The sequence below is a fragment of the Natator depressus genome, chromosome 20 (assembly GCF_965152275.1).
Source record: "Natator depressus isolate rNatDep1 chromosome 20, rNatDep2.hap1, whole genome shotgun sequence".
NCBI lineage: Eukaryota > Metazoa > Chordata > Testudines > Cheloniidae > Natator > Natator depressus.
The window spans coordinates 4,266,421-4,292,708 of NC_134253.1; the positions used below are offsets into that span (position 1 = coordinate 4,266,421).

Here is a 26,288-nt window from a genome sequence, read left to right on the forward strand (position 1 = left end):
TCCCGTCTGTCTCCACCAGGTTACCAGTCTTTACCATCCAACTTTCATACTTCCACAGAGAAGATCAATTCCATTGGAGTAGTCCAGGTCCAAAGAGGGAGCTCCCTTCTTTGCCATAGGGAAGGGAGCCTACAGCCCAGCACAGGGACTGTAGTATCAGTTACAGGCAATGGGTCACAGAATGGCTCAGTAAACATTCAGCACATTAAAAAAAAAACTTAAAAATGAATGGTTTCCATCAAGCCCATAACGGGCAGGTGATGCAGTGCTGGGAGGCAGTAAGGGCGGGGCCAGGACAAAGCTACTGAGAAGCAGGAGACTCTAAGCTGGGTGTTAGTTTATAAAATGGTTGCATGCCGAAAGAGTAAACGTAACCAGTCATGGAGGATGATTGATCCATAGAAAGCCATCTCTTCGGGGCAAGGTAAGGGTGGCAGCTACCAGGGGAGAGAGCGGAGAGCCCAGGCTGTTCTGCTGCTGGGGAGGGGTCCAGACAGGAGGTTCCAAGGGCAAGTGCTGAAGCAGACAGTACGGTAGGAATGTTGTCAGTTTCACCTGGGATGAGAAGCAGGATGAGACTCTGCCACACAAACACGTTCGAGATCACGGGGGGAAGCAACCACGGAAAGGCATCCCTGCTGCCCCACAGACCAAGTCCGGTGCTCGAAGGGGAGGAACAAGAGGCAGCTTCGCACTATTGCTTATAGGAGACGGACACAGATTCACATAGGATGGTCCCTGTGGGGGTGGGGGGAGGGGAGACACCCAGTTCCACAAATGGGAGGGAGCTCAGCTGAGCCTCCTCCCTCATCTGGCACATGGAGCAGCACCTCCAGCATTAGACGTGATGCCCCACCCTCTCAAGAGACTGCCACAAGCGCTTGGTTTCATTGGTTTTCTTTTAAATCATATGTACAAAGCAGCCCGGCTCCCCCACCCCACCCCACCCCATTTAAATAATCCTCAGTGGCCACTGCCACTCGATAAAATATCTGTCAATAAATAGACATCAGAGAAAGCACGTGGAGGGGCCAGGGGCTGGGTCACACGGCCAGGGCGGGCCCTAGGGAGCGCTCCTCCGGGGAAGGCAGCTCACACGCTCTCTCTGGGGCCTGCTCTGGTCCAGACGATGGAGCGTTTGTACGGAACGGAGGAGAGGCGGCTGCCCTGCAGCTCTCGTGGGGCAGGGAGGGCTCCAGAGACAAGGCGGCTACTTTCCCCGTCTCCGTCTTGCTCGGGGCCACGGCTCTGCTGCAAGGCACCAGCGAGGCCACGGGGACGGAGAAGACGCTCAGATCTTTCTCATTTGTGTAAGGAGAGGGCACCTCCGACTCCTCCGTGCCACTCTCGCCCTTCACCCCCAGCACGGACCTTTGGTCCACCTGGTAGTACACCAGCGGCCCATTGTTCAAGTAGGACTGGTCGGCCACAGCCGAGGCTGCCTGCTCGGTGCTGTCTGCGAAGCACAGGACAGACGAGCCCGGAGGGAGCTGGGCTTGAATGAGGATTGGCGTGGGTAGGCCTGGGCACAGCCCCTCGGGCACGGCCAGAGGCTCCTCAAGGATGCACACTCCTAAGCTCTCTATGTTGGCACCACTGGAGTCTTCCTCAGCCTTCAGCCTCTCCAGCTCCTCCGCCGTCTGCAGGTGCATGACGGCTGTCTCGTTCTCCGCCATGAACTCCTGGAAGTCTTGCGTCTCCGAGGGCTGTGTTCCCAGCCAGTCGTTGCCGGAGCCGTGCAGAGACTCCTCCTCCAGGGCCTGGGGCCGGCTCACCTGCCGCTTGTTCTCCAGCTCCAGCTTCATGATGGTGTGGAGATAGTGAGTCCGCACCCGGATGGGATTAAATTCTATTCGCCCGGCCATGTTCCCACAGCCGTCCCTGGAGCAGCCACACGGGAAGGACATGCGATCCACCTGGGAGTAAAGGGAAGAGCAGTGAGACCGCAGCTGACAACAACAGGGTGACATGGCATGAGCACCTCTCCAGGGAAAGCACTCGGGGTCAGACCTCAGCTGAAGGAAACATGCACAGGGTTGTGTATGCCACCGCACTACAACAAACCATTAACTAGCCCATAAGTGCAGCCCCCATTAACCTTGCCAGAACCCCTCAGGCTAATGCCTGGTCCTTCTCAGAGCTCCACATCCCCAGCCAAACCTGGGGAGTGTGAGGTGACCCTGCAGCATCTGCCTGCCTCTTCCCACCTGAGCACGTGGCTAAGAGGGGCTGGCAGGTGACGGGGGTGGGGAGAGGAGGGCACATTGCTGTGGCTCTCATCAGACGGGAGGGATCAATGGACAATGGCCAGCACTGCTCCCTCTGCACCCAGCCAAGGACAGTGGGGCTAACCAGGAACAACCCCTCTGTGTCTCACCATCATGGGAACAACCAGAGATTCAAATGCCCAGTGAGCAGGAGGGGCCAGGCCACCCTAACAGCAGGTCTGGCCCTTTACCCCTGGATTCTCATGAGTATATTCAGGGGATCCCTGCTTTGATGCAAGGACCCCAGGTGTTTGGTGGTGATGGGGAGAGCGGGAGGTCACTCCACTCTTACTCCCTTGTCCCCATTTCTGACCCTTAAATGCCAAACTGCCCACCCCACCCCCACTACTTTGGTTTCCCCTCTATCCAGAAGGCGCCATCGGTGTGCTACATGAGTCAGCCAGCAGGGGGAGCCAGTGCAGTCCACAGTTCCTGCCACATACCTGGGCAGTCTCTGGTCCCAAACCCAGATCTCAACCCGGCAGACACCATCAGCATCTGATTACTGGCTCTTTGCTGCAGCCATCATCTCTGTCAGACTGAACAGGGGGTTCATCTCCATGGGCGGGGGCGGCAGGGAAGGGAAGGGACGGCACCCCAGCTAATGGGGAATCTTCTTCCCACCTAACCAGAGTAGGGATTTGATGTGTTATTCCTCTAAGGTCCCCAGAGCTCTTTCCAGGGCAGGGAGGCGCTCAGCGCAGCCAATGCTGCAGACCTAAGAGCTCCTCCACACCCTGGGATGCCTCTGATTTGCAAGAAGGGGCCGTTACCACCTTCAGTTTGGGAGCTGCCCTGCACAGCAGCCCCTGGAACCACGCAGATGCAGGTCTTCTCTGAAGGGTAGCTCCCATCCTGCCCTGCAAGCTCAGCACTGGGGATAAGCCAGAGACCTGGCACAGAAACTGAACCCACAGCCTTTGAGCCTAGAGACAAACCAAGCCAGAGAGATGCACCAACGCAATCCAGCACAGATCAGCCCAGACCCAGGTGCTACCTAGAGTTGCCCCAACAGACCTGGCATTTAATTCCAGCTTGGCTGCAAGCGCAGGCTTCAGGATCGCAGTACAGGCGACAGTCGCAGCCGCATTCCTCTCGTGACAGGCGGATGGCGCGCAGTTCCTGCTTCTCCTCAGCATCGATGCGGTGAACCCCGGAGGCCCGGAGCAGGGCTCGGCGCCGCTTGGTGGGCAGCGGCTGCAGAAAGAAATAGTCGTCCACTTCCACATTCTCCACGTCAATGTCGTCGTCTGACACATCCTCCAGGGTCAGGCCGTCTGCCTCCTCCGACTCCACTGTGCCATTCTTCGTCAGCTGGGGAGACACGGGCAGAGTTAGTCCTTGGCTTGGGCCCTGGGCACAAGGCCTGGCGCTCTGCCCCAGCACATGCCTGGTGAGACAGCTGCTAGCATTACCTCTTGGAGAAGCGATCTGCCGGGAAAGGGGAGACTCAGCTGGGACCACGCACCTAGGGACCTTCAACAGCAGCAGCAGATGCTGAGAAAGATTTTTCCTCCCAATTTCCCCCTGCACAGCATCATCTGACCCAGTCACCTACTGGCTCATCCCCACCCACCCATGCAGAGGCCTCATGTACCACTGGGCCTGTCCTCCGCCCCCCCCCCTTCGCCCCAAGGTCATTACAGCCAAAATGCCATTTCACTCAGCTGTCCAACACAACTGGAGCAGGAGGCAGGGGACTCAGCCCTCCACAGGACATCAGCTTCACAGGGGGATCTGAGCGACCAGTCAGCATGAACAAACAAGCTGCCGCACGCAAGTGGATTCGCCACTAGGCCCCAGGTTTTCCCCTCCTCAGCTCCTTGCTAGGCCAGGCCAGGCCAGCTTTCAACCCTTCAGCTTGTGATAGCCTGCAGGGCACCGTCTGCGCTGACCCACTGGAGATGTGCTGGGGAAGGAATTTGTACTCAGGTCAGAGGAGACGGGCTGCCCTTCCCCAGCCTCTGCAAGTGGGGAGATAAAAGGAGGCCGCCGTGTCTTAAAATATCTGGCCCCTCAGGAGAGGAGCAGAGTGGAGCAGCAGCAGCACCCCCATGGGCCAGATGCAGCATACATGGCATCGTCTGTTGGAGAGCAGGCAAGTGAAGTCTCTCCCAGCTTGCTGTGGTTGAAAAGCAGCTAAGGTGCCACGACCCGGCACCCGGGATCCTAAAGGAATATCAATGTGTGTGGCTTCAGCAGGGCAACCGAGTTACAGATAAGGCTCCTGGGCTGCCGCGGGCCCCACCCACACATCAGGCCTGTCCCCCAGAGCAGCTGAAGAAAACCTGAACCCTCTGCCCCCAATCCTCTTCCATTACAGAAATGAAGGACGCTCCCTGATCGGGCCGACAGGAATACAGAGCTGAGCAGCAGCTTCTCTTTCATTCCTTCTACTCCCCAAACCCTTGGAAACCGACAATACAGTGTGTTCTTATGGCCGGGGCTTTTTTCGTCCCCATTTATATTTTAAATGCAAAGAATCAGAGTTCCTAATGCAGGCATGATGGAGAAGCTGCTGCTGGATACATGACAATACACTAGAGGCTGCTGCTTTCATCAGACAAGCCACAGGTTTGCAGAGGCAGAAGGAAAATTCCTGAGAGAGACATGATGCAATAACTCCAGCTTAATAATGCTCATTTCAGGAGCCATGGAAGTCAGAGCAACTCCACCTTCATTCTCCGCAATCCAGGAGGTTCCCTGCAACAGATGGCAATTCTATAGCCCTGCTTGCCACTGGGGAAGTACTGACACTGCCCCTTGCCCACTGATGGCTCATGCCAGGCCCCCAGGATCACAGTCCTTTTTCCTGGGACAGTAGCTGCACTGGGGCAAGGGACAGGGGTCTGGTTCAAGTCCTGTGGCTGTAAATCCACTTGCTTCCTGCTCGTGACTGCACTGGCTGCAGGTGCTTTGCAGACCCCAACTCACCATTTGCCCTGTCTCTCTGCACCTGTTTATCTGCCCCACATAACCCACCCTGCAGCCACATGCCCCAGTAAGGGAAAGCCCTAGTTTGAGGCGTGCACTTTAAAGGCTGGATGGATATGTGACCGTTTGCCAAGCAGGTTGCCATGGCAGCAAGAGGCTGATTTGAAAGGCTAGCTTTGCAGACAGACACGTCCATTCAGTAAGGGAAGTCCAGTCTCTAGGCAAATCCTCCTTCCCCCAGGGCACAGGCCAGGTACCCACCCATTGGGGATAGCATGCCCCACTGATCAAGTCTCCTTTGTGCCTCATCTCTAGAAGCTGGATGGAAATTGGGCAAGTTTTCAGACAACCTAGTGCCAGGCTGAGTGAGGAGGTTTAGCTCCAGCCAGGATCTTGTCTCTTAGCGTGCCAGGCTGCAGCCGCACCACTGGGAGAACTCTGCCAGGCCGCAGGCCATGCCCCATCACAGATTTGTTTACTCTGGTCAATACCCACAACAGAGAAAAGTAGATGACTTGAGACAAAAAATTACCTCTGGCTGCTCCCTAAGAAGCTCAGTCATCATCCCCACCCCCGCATCTCGCTCTTCCCAACTTGGGTCCCAATCCCTCCAGAACTGGCTGTCACAGATCCACCCCCCACCGGGCAGTTGCATTCCAAGAAGGGGTGAATAGCAATGTCCGATCTGCCTTCCCTATGCCAACAGCAACGGAATGATGCAGGATCAAGCACGGTCTGGAGAAGGGCAGCCAGGCGCCTCTATCCGCCCGCTCTCAGAACGTGAGGACAAGAGACAAGTGATGGCGGAAGACAGCATACTTTAAAATGAGGTCGAAAGAAATCCGGTTCACACCACACGCAGCTGGTGGAACCCCTTTCCAATCAGATGCCATTGACACCAAGAGCTCAAACTGGATTAAAAAAGGAGTGCATATTTACAGTGACAGGAATATCCGGAGTTATAAGAGTAAGTACTAAAAGATCTCTGGCAGGAATCTAAGCCCTCCTACTTCAGGCTTTAAGTCAAGCCCTCATGCTACCGGGGTGGGGGGGCGGGTTAGGAAGACACTTCCTCTGGGGGCTACTTATCACATGCCTGCCCAGCTGCTGGGTTTCAGGCACCATCCGTCAAAGCAGCTGCTATTGGCCAGACAGAGGATCCTGGACTGAGGATTCTCACAGCAGTCACTGAGTTCTTAGGCGCCTTTACCCCTCCCGCTCCCCCCTCTTTGTCAGTGATACCTTCATTTTCTTGGCATGGAGTTTCTCCTCCTTGAGGTGCTCCCGAAGGATCTCCCGATGATTCACCTCCTGCTCCTGGGCGAACTCGCACAGCGTGTACCTGCGGACGGAGTTGTGGCGCTGGGCCATGCCCAGGGAGCTGCCCCCTTGGCTGGGCACACTGGTGAAGCCCTGGCGCCGGGCGAAATAGTACACGGTCACCTGGTCGAAACGCACATTCTTCCTGCGCAGCTGCTTCTGCCTCTTCAAGATGGATGTGGCTGAGAGCAGAGAGAAGGAAGCGTCAGACACAGGGCGAGCGCATGGGATTCTGGATGGACCCTACTCATGCCACGACCACCCCCAGCTCTTCCATGACACAGCAGATGCACGAACCCTGGCGGGTTTGCTCTGAGTTGCTGATGCATAGGCCCCTGAAAAGGCTGATCAGCTGATCTGAGGTACAAGGATGGGAGGGAGAGGGATAAGTGGGATGTCTGCGTCCATCAGGACTGGCTGCCAACTTCCAGAGCAGGCCATACCCTGGACCTCACGGAGGAGGAATTCATGCGTGGAAATGCCTTACCCTCCCCTAGGGCTTTGCAAGAGTTACATTCAGAAGACCCTATTTGGGGAGTGGGGGAAGGGAGGCCAGTCCCAGGGATACTGACCCTCTCTCTGGCTGTAAATGTCTGATAGGGTTAGAGGGAGCATGTCAAGGGGAAAAATCACATTTCCATTTGAAGATTTCTGGCAAGTAAGCCCTAAAATTCCTTTTACTGGAAACACTCATTCACTCTTGCTCATATTTATCAGTTTATTTACTTCATCCATACTCAGAACCACCAGGCTTTTTTTTGACAGCACGCCCCTCTTCTCTGACACTCCAAGGGGTTTACCACTGTGAACAGCGAGGCTGAAACTGAAGAGAGGGGAGAGCCAAGGCCGAACAGGCTTGATGGCTTGGCTTTTGGGCACCTCCAGGAGACCTTTCCAAACGGGGGGGAAAAACAGAAAAATCCCTTCCAAATTTCTTTAAAAATCAATTTTTTTAATAATAATTCAGGGCAAGCGAATTTCTAATCCAAACTATTTTTTTTAGTGTTCAAATAAGCTAAATTGATAGTGATTTCTTTAAAGGGATGGTAAATTTGGGGTTGATGGGGAATTATGAATTTCTACTTCCTCCGATCCTTCCCAACCACCAGTGGGTAATTGACAATACTCCTAGCATTATCACTTTCCTCTGGAGCACTAAGCAGGGATCATCTTTTAGGGTCAGGCTGGTAAGCTTTCTCAGCTTCCATGCTGAATGTTAAAGCATCCCTAGAGAGTCTCAGGGAAGAGAGTTAGCTGCACAGGGAAATTAAAAAAAAGCATCTCAGCTGTGCTCTTGGTTGGAGACAGTTTGTCATGCAATCCATGCTTCCCCCCCACACCATTTGTTAGCATCCATGCAGTCCAATTTCAGGCAAGGTCATCTATCTGAGCCAAGTGTGAGAAGATGAAAGGGCAGACAGAGACAGAACCCATTTGACTATGTTTTCAGCCCACAAAGCATGGACACCAGCATTCCCCTGGGTGTGATCTGCACTTGTCTCATGCTAGTGAGACCAAATTGTGTGACGTGAAACGAGCCATATGCTGGGTCCATCCGTGAGGTCAGACAAACAAAACGCCACAGAGCGGCTCTGCAGAAACACCCCCCAGTCCACCAGCTCAGCCACTCACGTATGAAGCCCATGGTGCTTGGCGGGTTGAGGCTATCACAGCTGTCGGCGCTGTCGCTGTTGGAGATCTCATCGTCCGAGTTGGAGATGGGCGAGCCCACATCCACATCTTCGAACTTCCTCTTGAGGCTGCCACTGGCGATTGCATCCATTTGTCTCTGGCTCGCATGGAGAGCCAAAGAGCATAAAAAAGGAGAGGTCAGCTGCAAGAACTCCAACACCAGCCCCAGGGCTATCGCAGAGGCTCAGCGGGTACCTGGGGATAAACAGGGAGCATAGGGGAGAGAAAGTCAGCAATCCACCAGCACCAAGCCAAGCTTCTGTCTGTATTACTACGGCCCTGAGCTTACACTGATGCACCTACAGGCTGTTGTACAGCAGGCCCCATATCTCCACAGCATGCACGGCTGCCGTGACTGCCAAACGCCTTCTTGGAAAGGGGGTACTGGGCTGAGTTCCTAGCAGTTGCTCTTCCAAGTTGGGGCATCGAGACCCCCAAAACTTGCTGTTACAAGCCCCAGTAACAGCACACTGTTTGAGAAGCAGCAGTGGCAAACCCTTAGTGCTACAGTGATGTTTATGCATTAAATGATTAGCCTTTTCTATTGCCTTGTGTGTTGGCTTAAGAGAACTCTCTGTGCCAGGACTCCAGCAAACTCTGCTGCCCACAGGGACCATTTGGACCATCGACACACCACTTGTTCTTGGCCTGAGAGGGAGGACTACACTAAAGCTCATACAGAGTTGTCATAACAGAACCGTGGGAGGGTTGAATGCCTCCTTTGCTACAGACTTGCCAAGACAGAAGTCCTGCATGGAGTTTAAGTTATTTACACTTTTAGATGCCAGCTGGGTTTTCTGTTCCTCAACATGTTACATGTCAGACACGTGGTCCCATACACTCAGCTGACTGGGAGAAAAGTCTGTTCCTGCTTTATGTGTCGCATATGAAGATATGATGAGGAAAAAGGCATGCCCACAAACCACCAAAGGAAGCTGGACCGGAAGCCTAAATCAAACAGGTTCCATACTTAGAATCAGCTGGACCTAAGCCACTGGGGTGATCGAATGTAACTGGTGGCCAAATTAGCACAGAGGAATCATATCAAGAAGGGTTCAGAAGAGACTTCGACATATTGTAGCACTAACCCACCCATCACTGGATCACTTGATGATTACCAGTTCTGTTCATTCCCTCTGAAGCACCTGGCATTGGCCACTGTCGGAAGACAGGATACTGGGCTAGATGGACCATTGGTCCGATCCAATATGGCCATTCTTATGTTCTTAACTTTAGGATTACTCAGTTTCTGCATTGACGGTCACAGAGAGAAGGGACCTGTCACCTAGCTTTTACATAATAGTGACTAATATGTTAGACTGTGAACAATGTTTACCACATATTGAGGAATACAAGCTATAAAGATTTCAAAGTATTCCATAGAAGAGGAAACAGGATCAGCAAACCCTGCCCAGGTATTCTTCCTATTCTTATCTAACCATCTCTGTCTATTCTGCTCTGTAACTATGGGAGAATCTCACTCTTAAAACAAGGCCTAGGGGAAGACTGTAAGCGTGAAGCTAACACAAAAATGGAGCGTTGCATGAGTCCCACAGTAGAAAGAAAGGCATATGGCAAAGGCTTAGAATTAGATAAGTTCATGGAGGATAGGTCCATCAATGGCTATTAGCTAGGATGAACAGGAATGGTGTCCTTAGCCTCTGTTTGCCAGAAGTTGGGAATGGGCAACCGGGGATGGATCACTTGATGATTATCTGTTCTGTTCATTCCCTCTGGGGCACTTGGCATTGGTCATTGTCGAAAAACAGGATACTGGGCTAGATGGACCTTTGGTCTGACCCAGTATGGCGGTTCTTATGTTCATATGGCACATGTTTAGCTGAATATCAAGCCCATAGATAAGAGCCCGTAGCTTCCACAAATACAACAGAGCCCCTATTTTACTAAATAATTGGGATTGAGGAGTTCATGGAATTGGACATCTCAAAATTACAGTAGGTTTAGTGCATAAGTTGCCATCTGGTGCACTGCATTGTTTTCTTCTTGTCCTTCAAACCACTGCACAGCAATTTCCAATGCATTGAAGGCACTGGGATGTGAAGGGATGTCAACTTGTTCTTCACTGACATCCCTTTCATTATGTGATTTTTTCCTCCATTGGGAAAAATGGTTCATATAACTGGTTGTATACAAGATTGGTGTTCAAAAAATAAATAAATAAATAAAACCGTGATTCTACTATACCCAAGAACACAATTCCCAGCACACATCATGAGCTATGTAATAACTTACTGCAATTTGAGTGACTCTTCTCATGATGTACATGTAAGAAAGTCACACCTATATATAAGTTTAGATCAGTTGTCAAATCTATTTAAACTGGTATAAATCCCTGCATAGACAGACACTCTTATTTCAGTTTAAGAGTGAGTGACTTCTATTGGTTTAGTTTAAGCCAATTCCTAATTGACATAAGCTAAATGAAAATAAGCCTGGCTGAAATCAAAATACAAGAGTCCGCACAGCCATTTGTGCCAGTTTAACTACACTGGTTTAAAATCACCCCCTTTAAGGTAAAACACATTCAATTCTCTCATGTAGACAAGGCCTTAGTTTAGAAGTGGCATCACAGGAGGCCGGGGGCTCCTATACACAAAAGCAGCCATGATTATATCAAGTTCTCGTTTTAGGATCCAGTGCTCTCATGAGAAGACCAGTGTAACAGGTCACAGGTTTATACTGTATTTGCTATTAACACTAGGACTAGAGTTGAACAGAGAAAAAGTAGAACCAGCTGCTATCAGCAGCATTGTTCTCAGCTTCAGCGCGGTCTTCCTAGCTGATTTTCACACTAAAAGCAGAGCTGGGGACTGTTCTAGGAACAAACCACTAACTAGCCCTGCCTATAATAGAGTGCGGCCTAAACTAATTCCAGTCAGATCAGCTGCTCTATCCAAATCCTAGGAGTTGAAAGATGTTAAGCCTACAGGAGGCTGTATTTCTCTGCTCCAAAAAAAAAAGGTTCATGCATGTTTCCCCCCTCATCTTCCCACCAGCATGCCCTAACAGGAGGGCACAGGCCCCAGGCTATGCAAAGCCTGGAAAGGCCACACACCCAGCCTCGTTAACAAACCGGGCACTTCAGAAACTCAGTGGGGAGAAGAGACTGACTCAAAGTGGGTAGTTCTCTCCTCATCCCCACTTCAAGCAGAGAGACATTCATTATAAAGCAGTGCTCACTTGCCAAGTCAAGAAACAGCACAGCAGTGTGAAACAGGCACCCTTTCTCTTGTGCCTGATGTTTAGAGGCATGGGTCACCAAGATACGGATGATTTGGACCAGAATGACTTTGATCTGTGTCCTTCTTCGGAGGCAGATGAATACAGAATACCCCGGGGAAACCTGGGGCAGCTGACAGTCTCCTCAGAGCTAGATAGGAGAGAGAGTCTTTATGCTTTTTAATAAGGCATCTTTGCCAGGGTCAAGAGAGAGAGACCCAGACATACAGACCTTTGTCTTCAGAGGTGCGGTGTGATGGGGAAGTGGACTGACGGGCAGGAGAATGTGATACGGCCAGCCAAATGCTGAGATCTCCTCCTCAGAGAGTCAGGTTGGAGTTTATAGGAAGTGCCATTCAAACCATAACACAACTGTATCAGAACAAGCCAAGGAGAGTGATCTTACCCTTTACACCTTGCTCAGACCATTGCACATGTTCAGGATAGTTTTTAAACTAATTTCTCCAGAGCAGGGTTGGGATCCTGAGCCCAACACCCACCCACCCAGCCTTCCCCTCCCCTCAGTCTTCTCTGCACTTGTCTATTCCCTTCAACAAGCTAGCAACTGTTCCCATGACAACAAGTCGAACAAATGGGTTTGAAAAACATGTCAGCCGACTGCAGGAGAGGCAAGAGGCTTCTGACTGCAGGACGGAGCTTTCTGGGGGAATCAAATGATTCCACGCTCGATTCCTTCAAACAAAATGGGGAGCAGCCCCACCCCTTAGCCTCCAGCTTCGGACTCTTCCCTGCACCGAACGGTTAAAAGTGCATGGATTTGCTCCAGGATTCTGGGGGCCTCCAACCTCTTCAAAAATCAAGAGGAAATGAGACTGCTCCCCCGCCCCAAAAACAAGCGGAGTAAAAACCTGCGATTCTCATACAGCTGACACAGCAGAAAAGGAGAAGCTATGAAGTCAACGAGCGCTTTGCAAATATCAAATTACTCCCAGGAGGCTGAGCAGTAGCATCCTCAGGTTTGCCTATAAGCAGAGTTACACCAGTTGAAGAGGTGGGATGTTAAAGTGATTTAGTTAACCCAGCGCCAAAGGCTGCTGGGATGCTCTTATTTTGATTTAAGCCAGGCTTGTTTCATTTTAGCTGAAACTGATTTGGAACTGGTTTAAGCTAAACTGAAATAAGCCCTTCTTCAACCAAAACTCAGTGTCTACACAAGGGTTTGCACTGATTTAACTGGACTGAGGTCCAGATGCTTCCAAGGGACTAATGAATCCCTCCAAATTGCTGCTGCTGCCAAAGGCATCCTGCTCACCTGTTTGACCAGAATATCACCTCTCCCCTTGGAGATGCTCCACCCACTCCCCTTTGCACTGCGCATCCCCTTCACATGGTCTGCCTTTGCCTCCAAAGCTCTGCATCTCAAAGCTCCTGCCTACATCTGACCTGATCTTCTTTCACATTCCCACCTCCCTTCGCAATGCTAACGACGCCTGCCTCAGTACCCCCCTCGTCATCTTCTCACCAACACAGGAAATTTCTTCCATCCCCTTCAAGCCACCTCCATCTCAGTCAGGTCTCTCCCAAAAATTTTACTCCTGCCATCTTGCCTATTGAGATACAATTTATATGGATAACGAGAATGTCCAGTGTTATCTTACTTAATGACAACAAAAATGTTGGAAGGGATATTAAGTATCATGCTTCAGGGCTTGAGCCAATCTCTATTAGAGGTCATGTGGAGTGTGTGAGGGGGAGCAAATTATCCCACATCTGGCGGTATTTATGCCTGCCTCTGAAAATTACGGCACTGGCCACTGCTGGCAGACAGAACACCAAGCTAGATGGACCTTGGGTGTGATCAAATTTGGTAAATTATTTTTCGTCTTCTTTATTACAGTAGTGCTTAAGAACCAACTAAGAACAGGGGCCCCACCGTGCTAGGCACTGCACAGAGTAGTAGACAGTCCCTGCCAAGGATCTCACAGTCTAAATAGACAAGACAGAAATGAGGTGGGGGAAGGGGTAGAACAACACAGCAGACTGAACAATGGGATGGCACCAAACAGCATGTTAGTGCCACAGTTTTTTTTTTTTTGGGGGGGGGGGGATGAGGGGCCTAAATGGAAAGGAAAGTGAATGAAGAGGGGACATTGAAAGGAAGGGGAATGAGAGGAACAGGGCAAGGAGAAGATAGTAAGAGGCAATGACACTGGTGTGTGGAGGACAGAGACAGCTGGAGCAAAGAGACACATTGGCAAAGGGCAGAGGAAGTCAAGTCAAAACCATAAGGTGGAGTCTGAAGAAGGGGGACACCACCGCCCCCAAGAAACAAGCTCCTTTCAACAGTAAAATCCATCTCCCACCTCATTGTGATACTGAGGTGTTTCCAGAAGAAATCTCTGGCTAATGGGGCTCTGGCAATCATATTCCCACCCGAAGTTGCAGAAGAGGGTTCAGAAACACGATGCTACTGCATACAGGGAAACTGACCCATCCCCTTTTACAGTTTCTAGCAGAGCTGTCAACAGATAGGCGTCTGCCCCCTAGGACATCATGCATGTATATGTAATGGGCATCCAGAAGAATACTGGGGAAGTTGAAGCTCTTCAGATTTGACACCTTGGATCAAGATCTTACAAAGGGGCCGTAAGAACTGCCAACTTCATTCTCAAACTTCGTGCCCCGATATCATCATCGTGGGACAAGACAACAGCAGAAGCAGATCAAGCTCCCTTCCTCACAATCAACTAGCAGAAACTGTACTCAGGGCCCAATGGCATCTCTCCTCCTTTTCCACTCATCACCCACAGAAGGCGAGAGACACTGAAAAATATTTCATGGGTGGCAGGGAGGAAAAGAAAGAAAAGAAGCTTCTGGTAACAAGTGCTAAAAGAGACCGTCTTTTTTTTGCAGCACATGGCCCTGTTCACGTCTGGGGCTAGCATGTTACCTCAGCTGAGTATTAAGTGACCTGATTTCTCCTTAGGGGAGAAAGGAAAGCAAACGGCCAAGAATTTAACTAACAATAAACTCCACTGAATCTCCGGATTCCAGTGCACCTCTGAATTAGCCTCCCTCAGCAACACATTAGTGTAGGTGGAGCTTGCCTCCTCCGGCATACAGCCTGACAGAAGTCAGTCACTTGGGTTCTCATCCTAATGAGTTTCTCCACCGAGGGGTTAAGAGGTCAACAGCAGCATCCTGTCTGCTACTCCCTGGTACGCCATTGTTTGCAGTCCTGCTGGTTTACTCAGAAGCCCATGCACAGTGGAAAGGATTAATCTACAACTCATTCTCCAAGACTCGCCTTACAGGGCCTTTAAAAAATAATAATAATTAAAAAAAAGGAATAATATAGCAAACCACATGTGATATGCCCTGGACCCTTCTGCAGCACCAGACCCTGGCAGAAACAGAAGGGGGCTCTAAGGCTGTCCCCTAAAAAGGAGATCCACGGTTCAATGGTGGGTTAGATCACCTGCTTCTCATTACAGGAAGGAATTTCAAGTATTTTCTGAATAGCCCCGTGGTGCTGGGAACAAAGTGTTGATGGGAAAGGCAGAAGAGAGCAGCAGGCGCTGAACAGTGAAAGACTCCTTACAAAGGGGCCAGCAGAACCAAAGTAGATTCTTTGTGTGTGTGTGGGGGGGGGTGTGTGTAAATTTCTTTGGAGGGGGAGCAAAGATGAATTTGAGGAGGGTGCCAGGGAGGATGAGAGAGCAGTGAGAGAATTCCAGCTAATCCTGGAACACTAGCCAATCTACCCAGATAAGCTTGTTCTTCATCAGCTCAATTCCTTTCCCCGGTACGCAGGGGAGGGCAGCTGTCCCTGCCCAGCACGCACATCCTTTCTGCAGGATAGAGGAAAAGGCCAGTTTCATTCATTCACTGTATCAAACTACGTGAATTTACAGAAAATGCACTTGTAAAAAACATTTGAGACACACCGCGGCAGGTCGCACAGAGACCTCTGGAGCCTTTCAGCCCAAGAGACACGCACCTGCTAATCTCTCTACAGGGAATGGGCACATGGGCAGGGCTGGCAGGTACCGTATGCCAAAACCTGGCACCAGGGAAACATTTAAGAAACTTTCCCATAGCATCTTTCTATTAGGAGACACTCTAGTTCCACATTCACTAGGGCTATTCAGTGGGATTAGGATTTTGGTATGTTATCAGAGCAGGACAAGTGCTACTTCCAGCAGAAGCAAGAAGGGACAATTCATACCCCAAAAGTGACTGCTTTTAAAATATAAAATGTCGTCTTAGGTAACAACTTTCAAGACAAACGGCTTTAAGAGTTGGATACAGTTAAAGCTGCAATGGTGAAGGCCCTTATGCCAAGAGTGGTGAGCTTGCGTGAAGGCGCAGAGCAGTCGGGAAAGCACAGGAAGACCAAGGCTACAAGGTCAGCTGGAGCAAATCCATGCAGAGTTTTCAGAGGGAGAAAATAAAGAGTGCCAGTGGAAGGCAAGATCGGAGGAGGGGGTGAGAATGGTCCCGTTTCGCACTGAAGAGAAGGCAGATGCAGAATGCTGCAGAGCAGGGACTTTGGGGGACCAAAGACAATGCCCTTGATGTAATTAAAGGTTGACACTCAGGACAAGATGGTGAGCACAGATAGATAAATTAAAAGGCATGGGGTCCATAAACTTTGGGGTGGAGGGGAGGATAGGCAGGTATGCGCAGAGAGATAGGAGGAGGAAAGCTTAGTGCCAGCACACCAAGATTTTTGAGCGTGGCCTGCTCTTAGGGTGGTGAATTCAACATGAGAGAAGAATTCTATCACTGAAGGTGGCAACTGGCAAGGGAACTCCACTACGAAAAGCCAGCCAAGGACAAACGTTTCCATACTGTGTTCCATGGCTGGTCACACCATATCAACTCTTCTTGTTTCCATTTAATAAATGGCATACAAAGAAGCTGAAAACATTAAGCCTTCGATGTCAGCAATTGCTGTGGTTGCCTCAGGGTAGTTACCATGAACAGAAGGGGAGATGGAGGTCCACATGATAAGAAATGCAAGGACAGGGATGTCTCCAAGGTAGCCTCTGCATTAACATGTGGTCCATACCAGGAAGAAGTTTGAGGCTAACATGCCCAAAGGCTGCACAGAACTTCTCATGGCATCTCTTTTGTCCCAGGTCTTCAAGAAAGCTAATGGCTACCAGTTCAAAGCTAGTTAGTACTGGGCTGATTAATAAGCAGAAGATCCATGAGGCCCTATCAGTAACACACTGTAGCTGGAGACCCTAGTTACTTGTTCATAATCCATTATAAATTTAGCACCCATTACCAGACTCCAGCTTTCAGTCACAATTAGAAATCCTTCCATCGACGGATCACCATTGGAGGCGGAAAGCTGTCAAAGAATGCTTAGATCATTCACAAGGACTTCCTGTTGGCAAAAGCAGTACAGAAAATACCGAATGCACTCCCACCAAGCAATGTCTGGGGAGGAATATATGACAGCAAGTCCCAATCCATCCATTCTCACTGATCTCAGGTCAACATGCCAGAAAAATCCCCAGGAAAGCAGGTGAGTGAATTCTTTTAGATGCAACACTAGCCACATAAAAAGGCATCACTATTGTTCCTTAAGGCCATTGGCTGGGACCAAATACCAGAATGAATACCAGATACCAGAATGAACTTGGGAGCGCTTTCTCCTTTAATGAGGAAAAGCAGCTTCATGTCCATAGTCCTCCCTGCTTCCTTCATCTCCCATGTTCACATGAGAAACTATTCTTCCTGTAACCAAAATGGAGTAGTTCTGTAGGGACCTGGGTATAGCTGACACCCAGGACCATAACAAAGGCACATCCATAACAAAGGGTTGAGAGCTTCTAATCTACTTGAGATACAATTACAGACTGGTTTCCTACTTGCTTAAGGGTCTGTCTCCATGGGGAAATTGACCAGAATAGCTCCTGCAGAAGAAGCTACTCTGGAATAGTGCCCCTTGTGGGAACAATATACCAGAATAAAAATGGCTATTTCAGGACAATGCTTCATCTTTGGAAGCACAGTGATTACTTCAGAATAAAGTTTTCTGTTCTGGAATAAAAACATGTGTCCACATGGGGAGCCATAGCTTATTCTGCTATAGCTATTCTGGTGAATTTCCCGATGTAGGCAAGCTGTAAGACTCTCTAAACCTTCATTATAAGGCAGACACTGAACCTCGTTTCGCCTGAGTCAAGACTTCCATGGAGTAATCTCATTCATACCACATGCAGTGGAAATGAAGGCTCCAAACCTTCAAGCCCCTGGGGTGACTCAAGGGAAACTCTTTACAACCCCAAGCCTTTTGGGTACCTCTGCTCGTTATTTCCTCATCAGATAGATTTCCTATCTTTTATTTGGTCCTCTCCCCCACACACTGGCTGTAGGAATAGCCTTAGCCAGATCCCTCAAGTCTGCTACTCATCGGTATCTGGCTACTCACTATAGTGCCACTTCCTAATTCAGAAAAAAGTTTACTATTTCTTCCCTTCCCTCAGTCCATAGAGTTTCAGCTGAGGGACTGTTTAAGCTTCAGATTCTGGGGGTTGCCCCATGCCCAACTGCCTGGAAAGCTTATACTGTATCAGCATCTCTTTCTTTCTTAAAAAGACAAACAAACAAAAAAAACAAAACCAAAAAACACAGCAGCGTAATTTTTGAAAACCTTTTTGCTTAGGGCAGATTTTCACCCTGCAGAATGCAGTGGCTGGCCTGGTCATGTTTACACATAAAGCAGCTGTGGGAATACAAGACACTGATCACACCAACATGGCAACTTTGGGTCCTTTTAATTTTTTGTCTTTAAATAAGCAGCTTGTAAAGGATAAAAGGCAAAAGTCAAATCTGTTCTCGCATGACTCCTAGAATAGATCTTTGCTCTAGGCCACGAGTGTCAAACACCCAGTCCACCTGCTGCATTTATGTCAGCTGCATGAGGTAGTCAGGATCTTTAGCTTTAAAGCTAAAAAAAGGCAGTTTCTAGCCCACGTCTAAGAAGAAAACCTTTGAATCAAGATCCAAGTGTACCCAAATCTTGCATTGCCTTTCAGAGTCTACGGGCATCCAAAAAAAAGAGGTTACTTACCTGTAAGTGGAGGTTCTTCAAGATGTGTGGTCCCTAGTATTCCAAACACGGGTGCACATTCACACCATGTGCCAGAAGGTTTTCTTAGCAATGCCCGTTGACCTGCACACACATTGTGCATCCCTTCGTGCTCGCAGCAGAGAGTAGATTAGCCTTGTGGGTCGGCGCCTCTCCAGTGACTCTCTTACTGCTGAGTAGTCCAGTCCGCAGTAGAGGGGATGGAGGGCAAGTATTGGAATACAAATAGGACCACACATCTCGCAGAACCTCCAGTTACAGGTAAATAACCTCCTCCTCTTCGACTGAGGGTCCCTATATGCATTCCAAATGCGGGTGAGTAGTGAGCAGTGATCATTGTGGAGGTGGGTGTGAGGATGCAAGAGGAAGTGCAGTCTGTACTATGGCGTGGCCCACTGCAGCATCCACAGCTGCCCCTGGGGCGATGGCATTGTGGGATGTGAATATGTGTATGGAGTGCCATGTTGCTGTACAACAGATGCCTTGCCACGAGATGTCCGCTAAGCAGGGCGAAGTGTCTGCTTGTGCTCGCATAGAGCGTGCTGTAACTCTATCAGGTCGCAGTATGTTGAATAGCATGTGGCCTTCACGGATGCACCTAGAGACCTATTTGGAGATTTTGTTGGGAAGAGAGAGCCTGGCCCTTGGACTGGTCAGCGATGGCTACAAACAGATTCATTGATGCACGAAAGGCACGGGTTCTATGGAGGTAGAATGCCAATGCACAGCTGACGTTGAGGGAGTGCAGGGAGTTGTGTAGTTTGGGACAGAAGACAGGGAGGTGGATGCACTGATTGAGGTGGAATTCTGACACCACCTTTGGGAAGAACTTAGGGAGGAGCCATAAGCCCACCAGGTAAGGGAGGCCAGAACCGTGTGGGGGACAACAACCCCAGCTTCCAAATGGTCCTTCTGGGGTCTGTAGAGGAGCCACAGTTGGAGGCAACGCATACGTAGAAGTGTGTGTGGTGTCATGGAGGTATAGGCTGCCACATGTCCAAGGAGGGAGAGAATGGTGGACCATGGTGCGCGGGCTGTGGCAGAGGCCCGCAATCATAGCTGTCAGCGTTGCAAAGAGGTCCTCCAGAGTGAAGGCTCGTGCTGCGATGGAGTCGATCATCTGCCTTCTCCTCGTTAATGCAAATACCCAGAGATGTGAGGAGAGCACAAAGGGCAAGGATGGCAGAGGTGAGTTCTTGTCAGGATAGCGCGACAAAGGAGCTAGTCGTTTAGGTAGGGATACACCGAATAGCCAAGGTAGCGCATCTGTGCTGCTACTATGGCAAAGACTTTGTTGAGGACTCATGGAGCCGTCTCTATGCTGAGGAAGAGGACTCAGAATTGGTAACGGCGGTGGCCCACGCAGAAGCAGAGAAATTTCCGGTGGGTCAGGTGAATGCCGACATGGAAGTAGGCACCTTTCACATTGATAACCGCAAACCAGGCCCCAGACATTGGGATAATCAATGTCAGCATCACCATATGGAATTTGGATTTCCTGATAAAGGCGTTGAGTGCCCAAAGATCTATAATGGGGTGCTACCCTTCACCCTTCTTCGGGATGAGGAAGTACAGTGAGAAGCAGAGCGTCTGCTTCTTGTGGGAGGATGCGCTGAAGGGATGGGTTCCCAGGGGAAGTCCTGGGTGGAGAATGATGAGGGGGAAATTATAAGAATTCTATGGAGTATCCACGATGGATGATCTCCAGTACCCAGCTGTCCATGTGAGCTTGCCCCAATTGTGGGCAAATAGGGGAAGATGGCCCGCAATGACAATAGGGGGTGCCGCAGGAGATATTGGGGGAGCTTTGCAGTTCTCGACCTGCATGTCAAAACTGCTGTTTCAACTGCTGCTGGGTTGGGTCAAGCAGGTGGTTGTGGTGAACTGTTGGTATCAGAGGGCTGTGATATGGCAACGGGACATGCTCCTCCAGTGGCAGCAAAGGTTCATCCGCCGGAGAGGGAAGTACCGTGGCAAGTGGGGGTCCGGAGAGGAGCAGAGAAAGTAGGTATAGAGGAGCAGCTCCTCCATCAAGAGCAGAGGCTCCAACTGCCCAGGAGAGCATGGTGTCCCCCTGGACACGGCAGAGGGCCCAGGCAGCACCAGTGGTGCTGCTTGATCTGATAAGCCTAGAAGCAATGGCATGACGGACAGTGCGCGTGCTGGTGAGGGTGCCGGCAGGGGTATTGAGACAGTTGTCGGTACGACCAGATCCCACTTGTGCTTTGCCTTGCTCTCAATGTGGTGCAGCTTGGAAGCTGGTCCAGCCGGATCCACATGCAACCTCTCACCTGACCTGGTGGGGTTCAGGGAGGAACCGCTGGGCAATCCGGGACGGGGATCTGCTCTTATGCCCGTGTCCATGCTTTTTACCCTCATGGCAGGCTTGCCCATCACCTTCGGTACCAATGGATCCAGAGCTTGGGAGGTGCTCAGAAGGGTACTCACCACCTGTGATGGTCTCTGTACCGGTGGTTCTGCGGGTCCCGGATCTGGGTGCGCCCTGGGATGCATGGGTTCTTCCATTAATTTCCAGAGGCTAAGCTCTCGAGCCTCCCATATTCAAGGTGCAAAGGACTTACAAACAGCACAGCGGGCTGTGATATAGGCCTTGCCAAGGCAGTAGAGGCAACTCTGGTGCTTGTCGCTCACAGAAAATGAGCACGGGCAAGAGGCATGGTTCTTAAAGCCCGTTTCCCCAAACGGGGAGAAAACCTACACTATCTAAGAAGAACTCTAAACCACTAAAAAAACTATGTACAACTATATACAGGAAACAGAAAGCAGATCACTCTCTTAGCAAGCTAAGACTCTGGCCATATGGTGGTAAGAGGGAACTGAAGAGGCATCAACCAGTACGGCCTATTATACCCTCAGCTGTGAGCATGAGGGGACACTGGTGGGGGGCGGGGGTCAATGGACACTGCTAAGAAAACCACCTGATTCCGGTGCATTGTGCACATGGGCACTCATGTTTGGAATACATATAGGGACCAATCACTTGAAGAAGAAATAATGATTCAGAGAAGTGTGAACTCCCTGCCCTGCAGTAGTCTCACAGGAGTGTTAACTAGGCCAGTGCTGACAGCACTTTATTTCATTACTGGTCATTTTAGCAGATGGATGGGGAAGGGGGAAGAAAGGATGAGTTCCCTGAAGAGGACGGGAAGAAGAGAAAGGAAGAGGAAGAAAAGAGAAATTGCAGGGATCTTAAGGGGAGCATATTCTCCCACAGGGTGATGCTCTCTATGATAATAAGGTACTGAACAATAAAATGACAACTAAACTTTTAGTTCCATATTGTTGTGCACACTGCCATTGACATCAGTGGCAGCCCCATTGCGGCTCAAGGACAACACACAGGCCTCAATGTTTAGTCTGGTATACAGACCATAATTAGATGTGGGATTCATCCCTATCCACAGAATGAACTCCACACTCCTGCTCTAGGTGGTACAGGGCACCTTTAAGAATGGATCATGCTCAATCAGATCAGTCCAGAAATTCAGAAAGGCCCCATTTTATGCTGTGAAGTGTTAAACTCCAATTTTCTTCAGTCAAGGCAGCTTTAAGACATGAGGAATAGTCAATAAGAACAGGAACTGGCCTGCGCTTTCACGTTTACTTGAGAGAAGCAAGGCTGCTCCCAGCAGCTATTTTAAGGGGGAGGATTTATTTTTTTTTAAACAAATGGGTGAGGGAGGCTCACATTCCTCCAAGTTGAAGCCTCCAGAGAAAGGGGTTCACACCCCTCTGCTGTGGGCTAAGCTCACCCAAGATCCCAGACTACGATCTCACTCGTTACCAATTATGCAGCAGGAATAACATTGCCCAGAATGACACGGCACCATCACTGCAGAGCAACACACCCCACTGATGTAAGGTGATGTCAGAGAGAGAACAGTGAAACATGCTGAGGGTCTGGGAAAGAGCCGTAAATACCTACTACTCAACATCTAGAGACCTCCACAAACACCAGGGAAAGCCACAAAGCAACACATACACTAGAGCAGCCCTTACTACAGCTGCTCTCACTGGCCAGGTGTCAGTAGCTGCATTAGATATAAAACGAACAATTCTATACCTGTGCCAGCATGCAGAGTAGTAGATACTCTAAACTGTTTCAGAATAAATGTAAAGTGGCTTGCTTCAGCGAATGCCAGACAAATGTGTGTGGTCTACACATCTCCAGCATACCAGGGAGTCTAGATTATACAACACTCCAAGGCACAATACCGAACACAACAAACACCATGAAATGATTGTAATGCCAGAGAAGAAATAGCAACCACAAAGAATCTAACCCGATGTCGACCATTCCTCCTAAAGGCAAGTAAAGCACCCCACCCCTTTTACAAGGGCATGCATCCTAATAAGAAGCCTGTGGAATGTATTTGATATACACATGGTAAAGGGATTTGCATTGGGTTTGATTGAGGGAACTGCTTCTGAAGTACAATCATCAACTTCTATTTAACTAGCTAGGGCTAGAACAGTGTGTTTGGTAACCATTTCAACTGGGGGAGGCAAGGAGGAATAAAGCATGAAAAGCTCTGCGCAGGTTCCAGAAGTTGAGAGTATCAAACTAGAGGCTGGCAACAAGAATGTGAATAACCAGTAAGATTCCCATCACCATCTGATGATGCACATCCATGAGTTTGACCTCTGAAGTGTAGTGAGAGCAGAGAGAACCCAGTCAAGACCTCAAATAGCTTCTACATAGCTGACTAGGGCAGTGTCATCAAAAACCCATGTCAGCAAGCCACAGAATATAGGTTAATTACACACCAGATTAGAGACTTGCCACTGTGAGGGGACAACCCCTAAGAAAATGCACAAAGTAGACAGCTTCCTGGTAAATGTCAAGAGTTCAGCAGTTATTGCCCAGGCTGTTTACAAACCAGTCAGGATTTCCCACTGGGTTCAGCTATCATCCTTTGTCAGCCATTCAGATTTGTGGCTATTTTATTTCACACACCATGCTCTAATTCTAGTAGGGCTGACATGCCAGAGATCAGGGCTCAGTCTGTCTGTTCATTAAAACAACAGGTGAGCCACAAGATTCACATCAGATCATGGAAGATACAGACCCTCCATTCTCCACCAGTAGTAGCAATGGTGAAAGTTATAGCATACTCAAGAGACACATTTATTTATATTCACCACTGTATCAAAATGACAATGGTAGAAATACCTGTCCCACATCTACACTACAGCTTATATGGTTGCTACCACCAGAGGTAAACATAGCCTGAATTTTCCTAGTGTAGATGCACCCTAAAGATACTATCTTTCACAAATGCTACAGCTAGACAAACCTTTTAAAGCTCTTACCGAACCTCCTCTGCACAGCTAAGCTCATCTGCAAAAAGTGTGACCCCAATACATGCTGATGCTCATAGAGGCCCGTTTAATATCAGAATCAGGCCTTTAAGGCTTGATCAGCCCCAAGTCACCAATGGTGACTTGATGGGCATCAAGGTCATGTTCCAAAGACTTTGATGATATTAGGGTTACTGCTGGATAACATGATAGGGAAATCCATACTCATCCATGACCTTCTTTCCAGCCAAGCTTCAAACAGGACAGGCGTAAGGTCACAGAGTCAGAAACTGCGCTAGCTCTGCTGGGCTTTACTGATGTTTTCCTCACCTGGTTTAAAAGGGAAAGATTTCACACGCCGACAGAGGTGGAAAGAGTAGCGTGAAGCTGAGGGGGCAGCTCACCCCTGATAATGTCAGTAAGAAGGAAAGAGGGGGCACATGAAGGTTACCATGGCTCTGCAAGACTCCAGCAGGGCCAGCTCTATCCCCTCTGTGACCTTAGCTCCTACTATAAATGGAGGTGGGGGAGGGGAGCATGCCATACCACACTGACCCCTTGGCCTGGATGCCTGTGAGGAAACATGCTTTCCAGCACCTCCTACAAGAGAATGGGTCCATCACATCACCAAGAGCCCGTTCTGGGATGCTTTAATACCTCCAACCTCCTTCCCTGAGGAGGAAAGTCACAACCTTCCATCCATCCTGCCCCCCCACCCCCAACGTCTCTAGTAAGGCTGGGCCAGGGAATGCTCCACAATAACCCCTACAGCTCATCGCTCCCAGCTCCCAACTCAAGGAGCATAACCCAATGTCCTCCCCCCCGCCCCAAAAGCCCCCCACTGCAACCCTCAGCACAACACCCCATCCAAGGAGAGGCGCTGCCTCACCTGCCCCTCCAGATACATCCCCCACAGCCCCACATTTCCCCTCCAATGGTAATCCCATAAGACAGCCCCCCCCCCCCGAACATTCAGCGGTGAAGGGGATGGTCTACCTGCCCCCCCCATCCCAGGCAGAGAGGACGCCCCCCATTACGCAGCCCCCATACCAACACCCAAGGGAGCAGGGTCACCCCACCTATCCTCCAACACTATTTGACCACCCAAGGGGGAGCGGATGCCCTACCTCCCCCCCCCCCCAATACCCCTTCCAGCCGCATACGCCTCCCCACCCACGTGGAAAATGCCCCAATCCCCCCCAGGAGATGTGAGGAGAACCCCCCCATGAGACTGAGGGAAAGAGCCCCCCCATATTCGCCCCCCCAATGAGACTGAGGGAAAGAGCCCCCCCATGAGATGTGAGGAGAAACCCCCCCCATGAGACTGAGGGAAAGAGCCCCCCCATATTCGCCCCCCCATGAGACTGAGGGAAAGAGCCCCCCCATATTCGCCCCCCCAATGAGACTGAGGGAAAGAGCCCCCCCCAATGAGACTGAGGGAAAGAGCCCCCCCATATTCGCCCCCCCAATGAGATTGAGGGAAAGAGCCTCCATGCTCCACCCGCCCCCAGTAGGGGCCAAGGGGGCCCCCAGTCGCCCCCCCGCCCGGGCGGGAAGCGGCGACTGCCCCCGCGTCACTCACCGGCTGCGGGTCCCTCCCCGCCGCTCCCTCCTCCCCGCCGCGCGGGCCGGGGCTGCAGGGCGAGGCCCGGGCTCCCGGGCGGTTCCGCGCCACGGGGAGCGGGGGGGGAGGGTCCGGCCGGGCGGAGCGGGGCGGGGCGGAGGCGGCTCGGCGCTCTCGGGCTCTAACCGGACACACCCGCCCCGGCTCCGCTCCGCGATAACAATGGGGCTGCCGGCGCAGCGCCTCCCCTTATATAGCCCGGAGCACGTGACCTTCTCCCCCGCCCGGGCGGCCTGGGAAATGGAGTCCTGAGGGCCCGGCCCGCGCAATGGCCGCTGGGAAATGGAGTCCGGAAGGAGGAGCTTGCTAGGAAGTGTAGGCCAAGGATTAGCCCCCCAAGCAAGGGGGATAAGCAAGGCTTCCCAGCTGCAAGGGAAAAATCAGGCTTCCCAGCTGCCTTGGGAAGAACACACTATTGCACCTGCTGGTTAAAAACCAAGCCGGCTGGCGAGGAGCTTGGGGGAAGAGATGCCTTTTGTAAAAGAGCCACCGCTGCCTTTTTGCCTTCTGCTAGTAGAGCCTTTAGAGGAACAGGGTCAGGCTTTTCTCCAGCTGCTCCACAGCTGGGAGCTTGGGGTTGTTTTGTTTGTTTTTAAAAAAGCAAAAGTGAGAAGCATAAGCTTTTCTAAAAGTAAACTGTCACATTCATAACACACACAGAGCTGCAGTTTTAACATCACATAGTGTGAAAGTTTGCAACACAGAGCAGGGCCTAGGGAGGAATAAGGTGAAGTTTTTGCTATTCCACACATTTAAAGTATCAAGAGTGCAAGCAACAAGGGAGGAATTTGGGCAAAAACTAACCCACCAAATATACACT

The 26,288-nt window shown here is 50.4% G+C and overlaps 1 protein-coding gene across 1 annotated transcript; it reads right to left on the reverse strand.

Annotated features, from left to right (window-relative positions):
* Nucleotides 1-1,004: 1,004 nt before the first annotated feature.
* Nucleotides 1,005-25,526, reverse strand: CSRNP2 (cysteine and serine rich nuclear protein 2). Its single transcript, XM_074935272.1, has 5 exons — nucleotides 25,427-25,526; nucleotides 8,154-8,408; nucleotides 6,444-6,703; nucleotides 3,285-3,581; nucleotides 1,005-1,916 (listed from the first exon to the last, which is right to left on the reverse strand). Exons 2-5 carry the CDS (start codon nucleotides 8,302-8,304, stop codon nucleotides 1,044-1,046), a joined length of 1,581 nt encoding a protein of 526 aa, XP_074791373.1. The 5' UTR covers nucleotides 8,305-8,408; nucleotides 25,427-25,526; the 3' UTR covers nucleotides 1,005-1,043.
* Nucleotides 25,527-26,288: the final 762 nt, after the last annotated feature.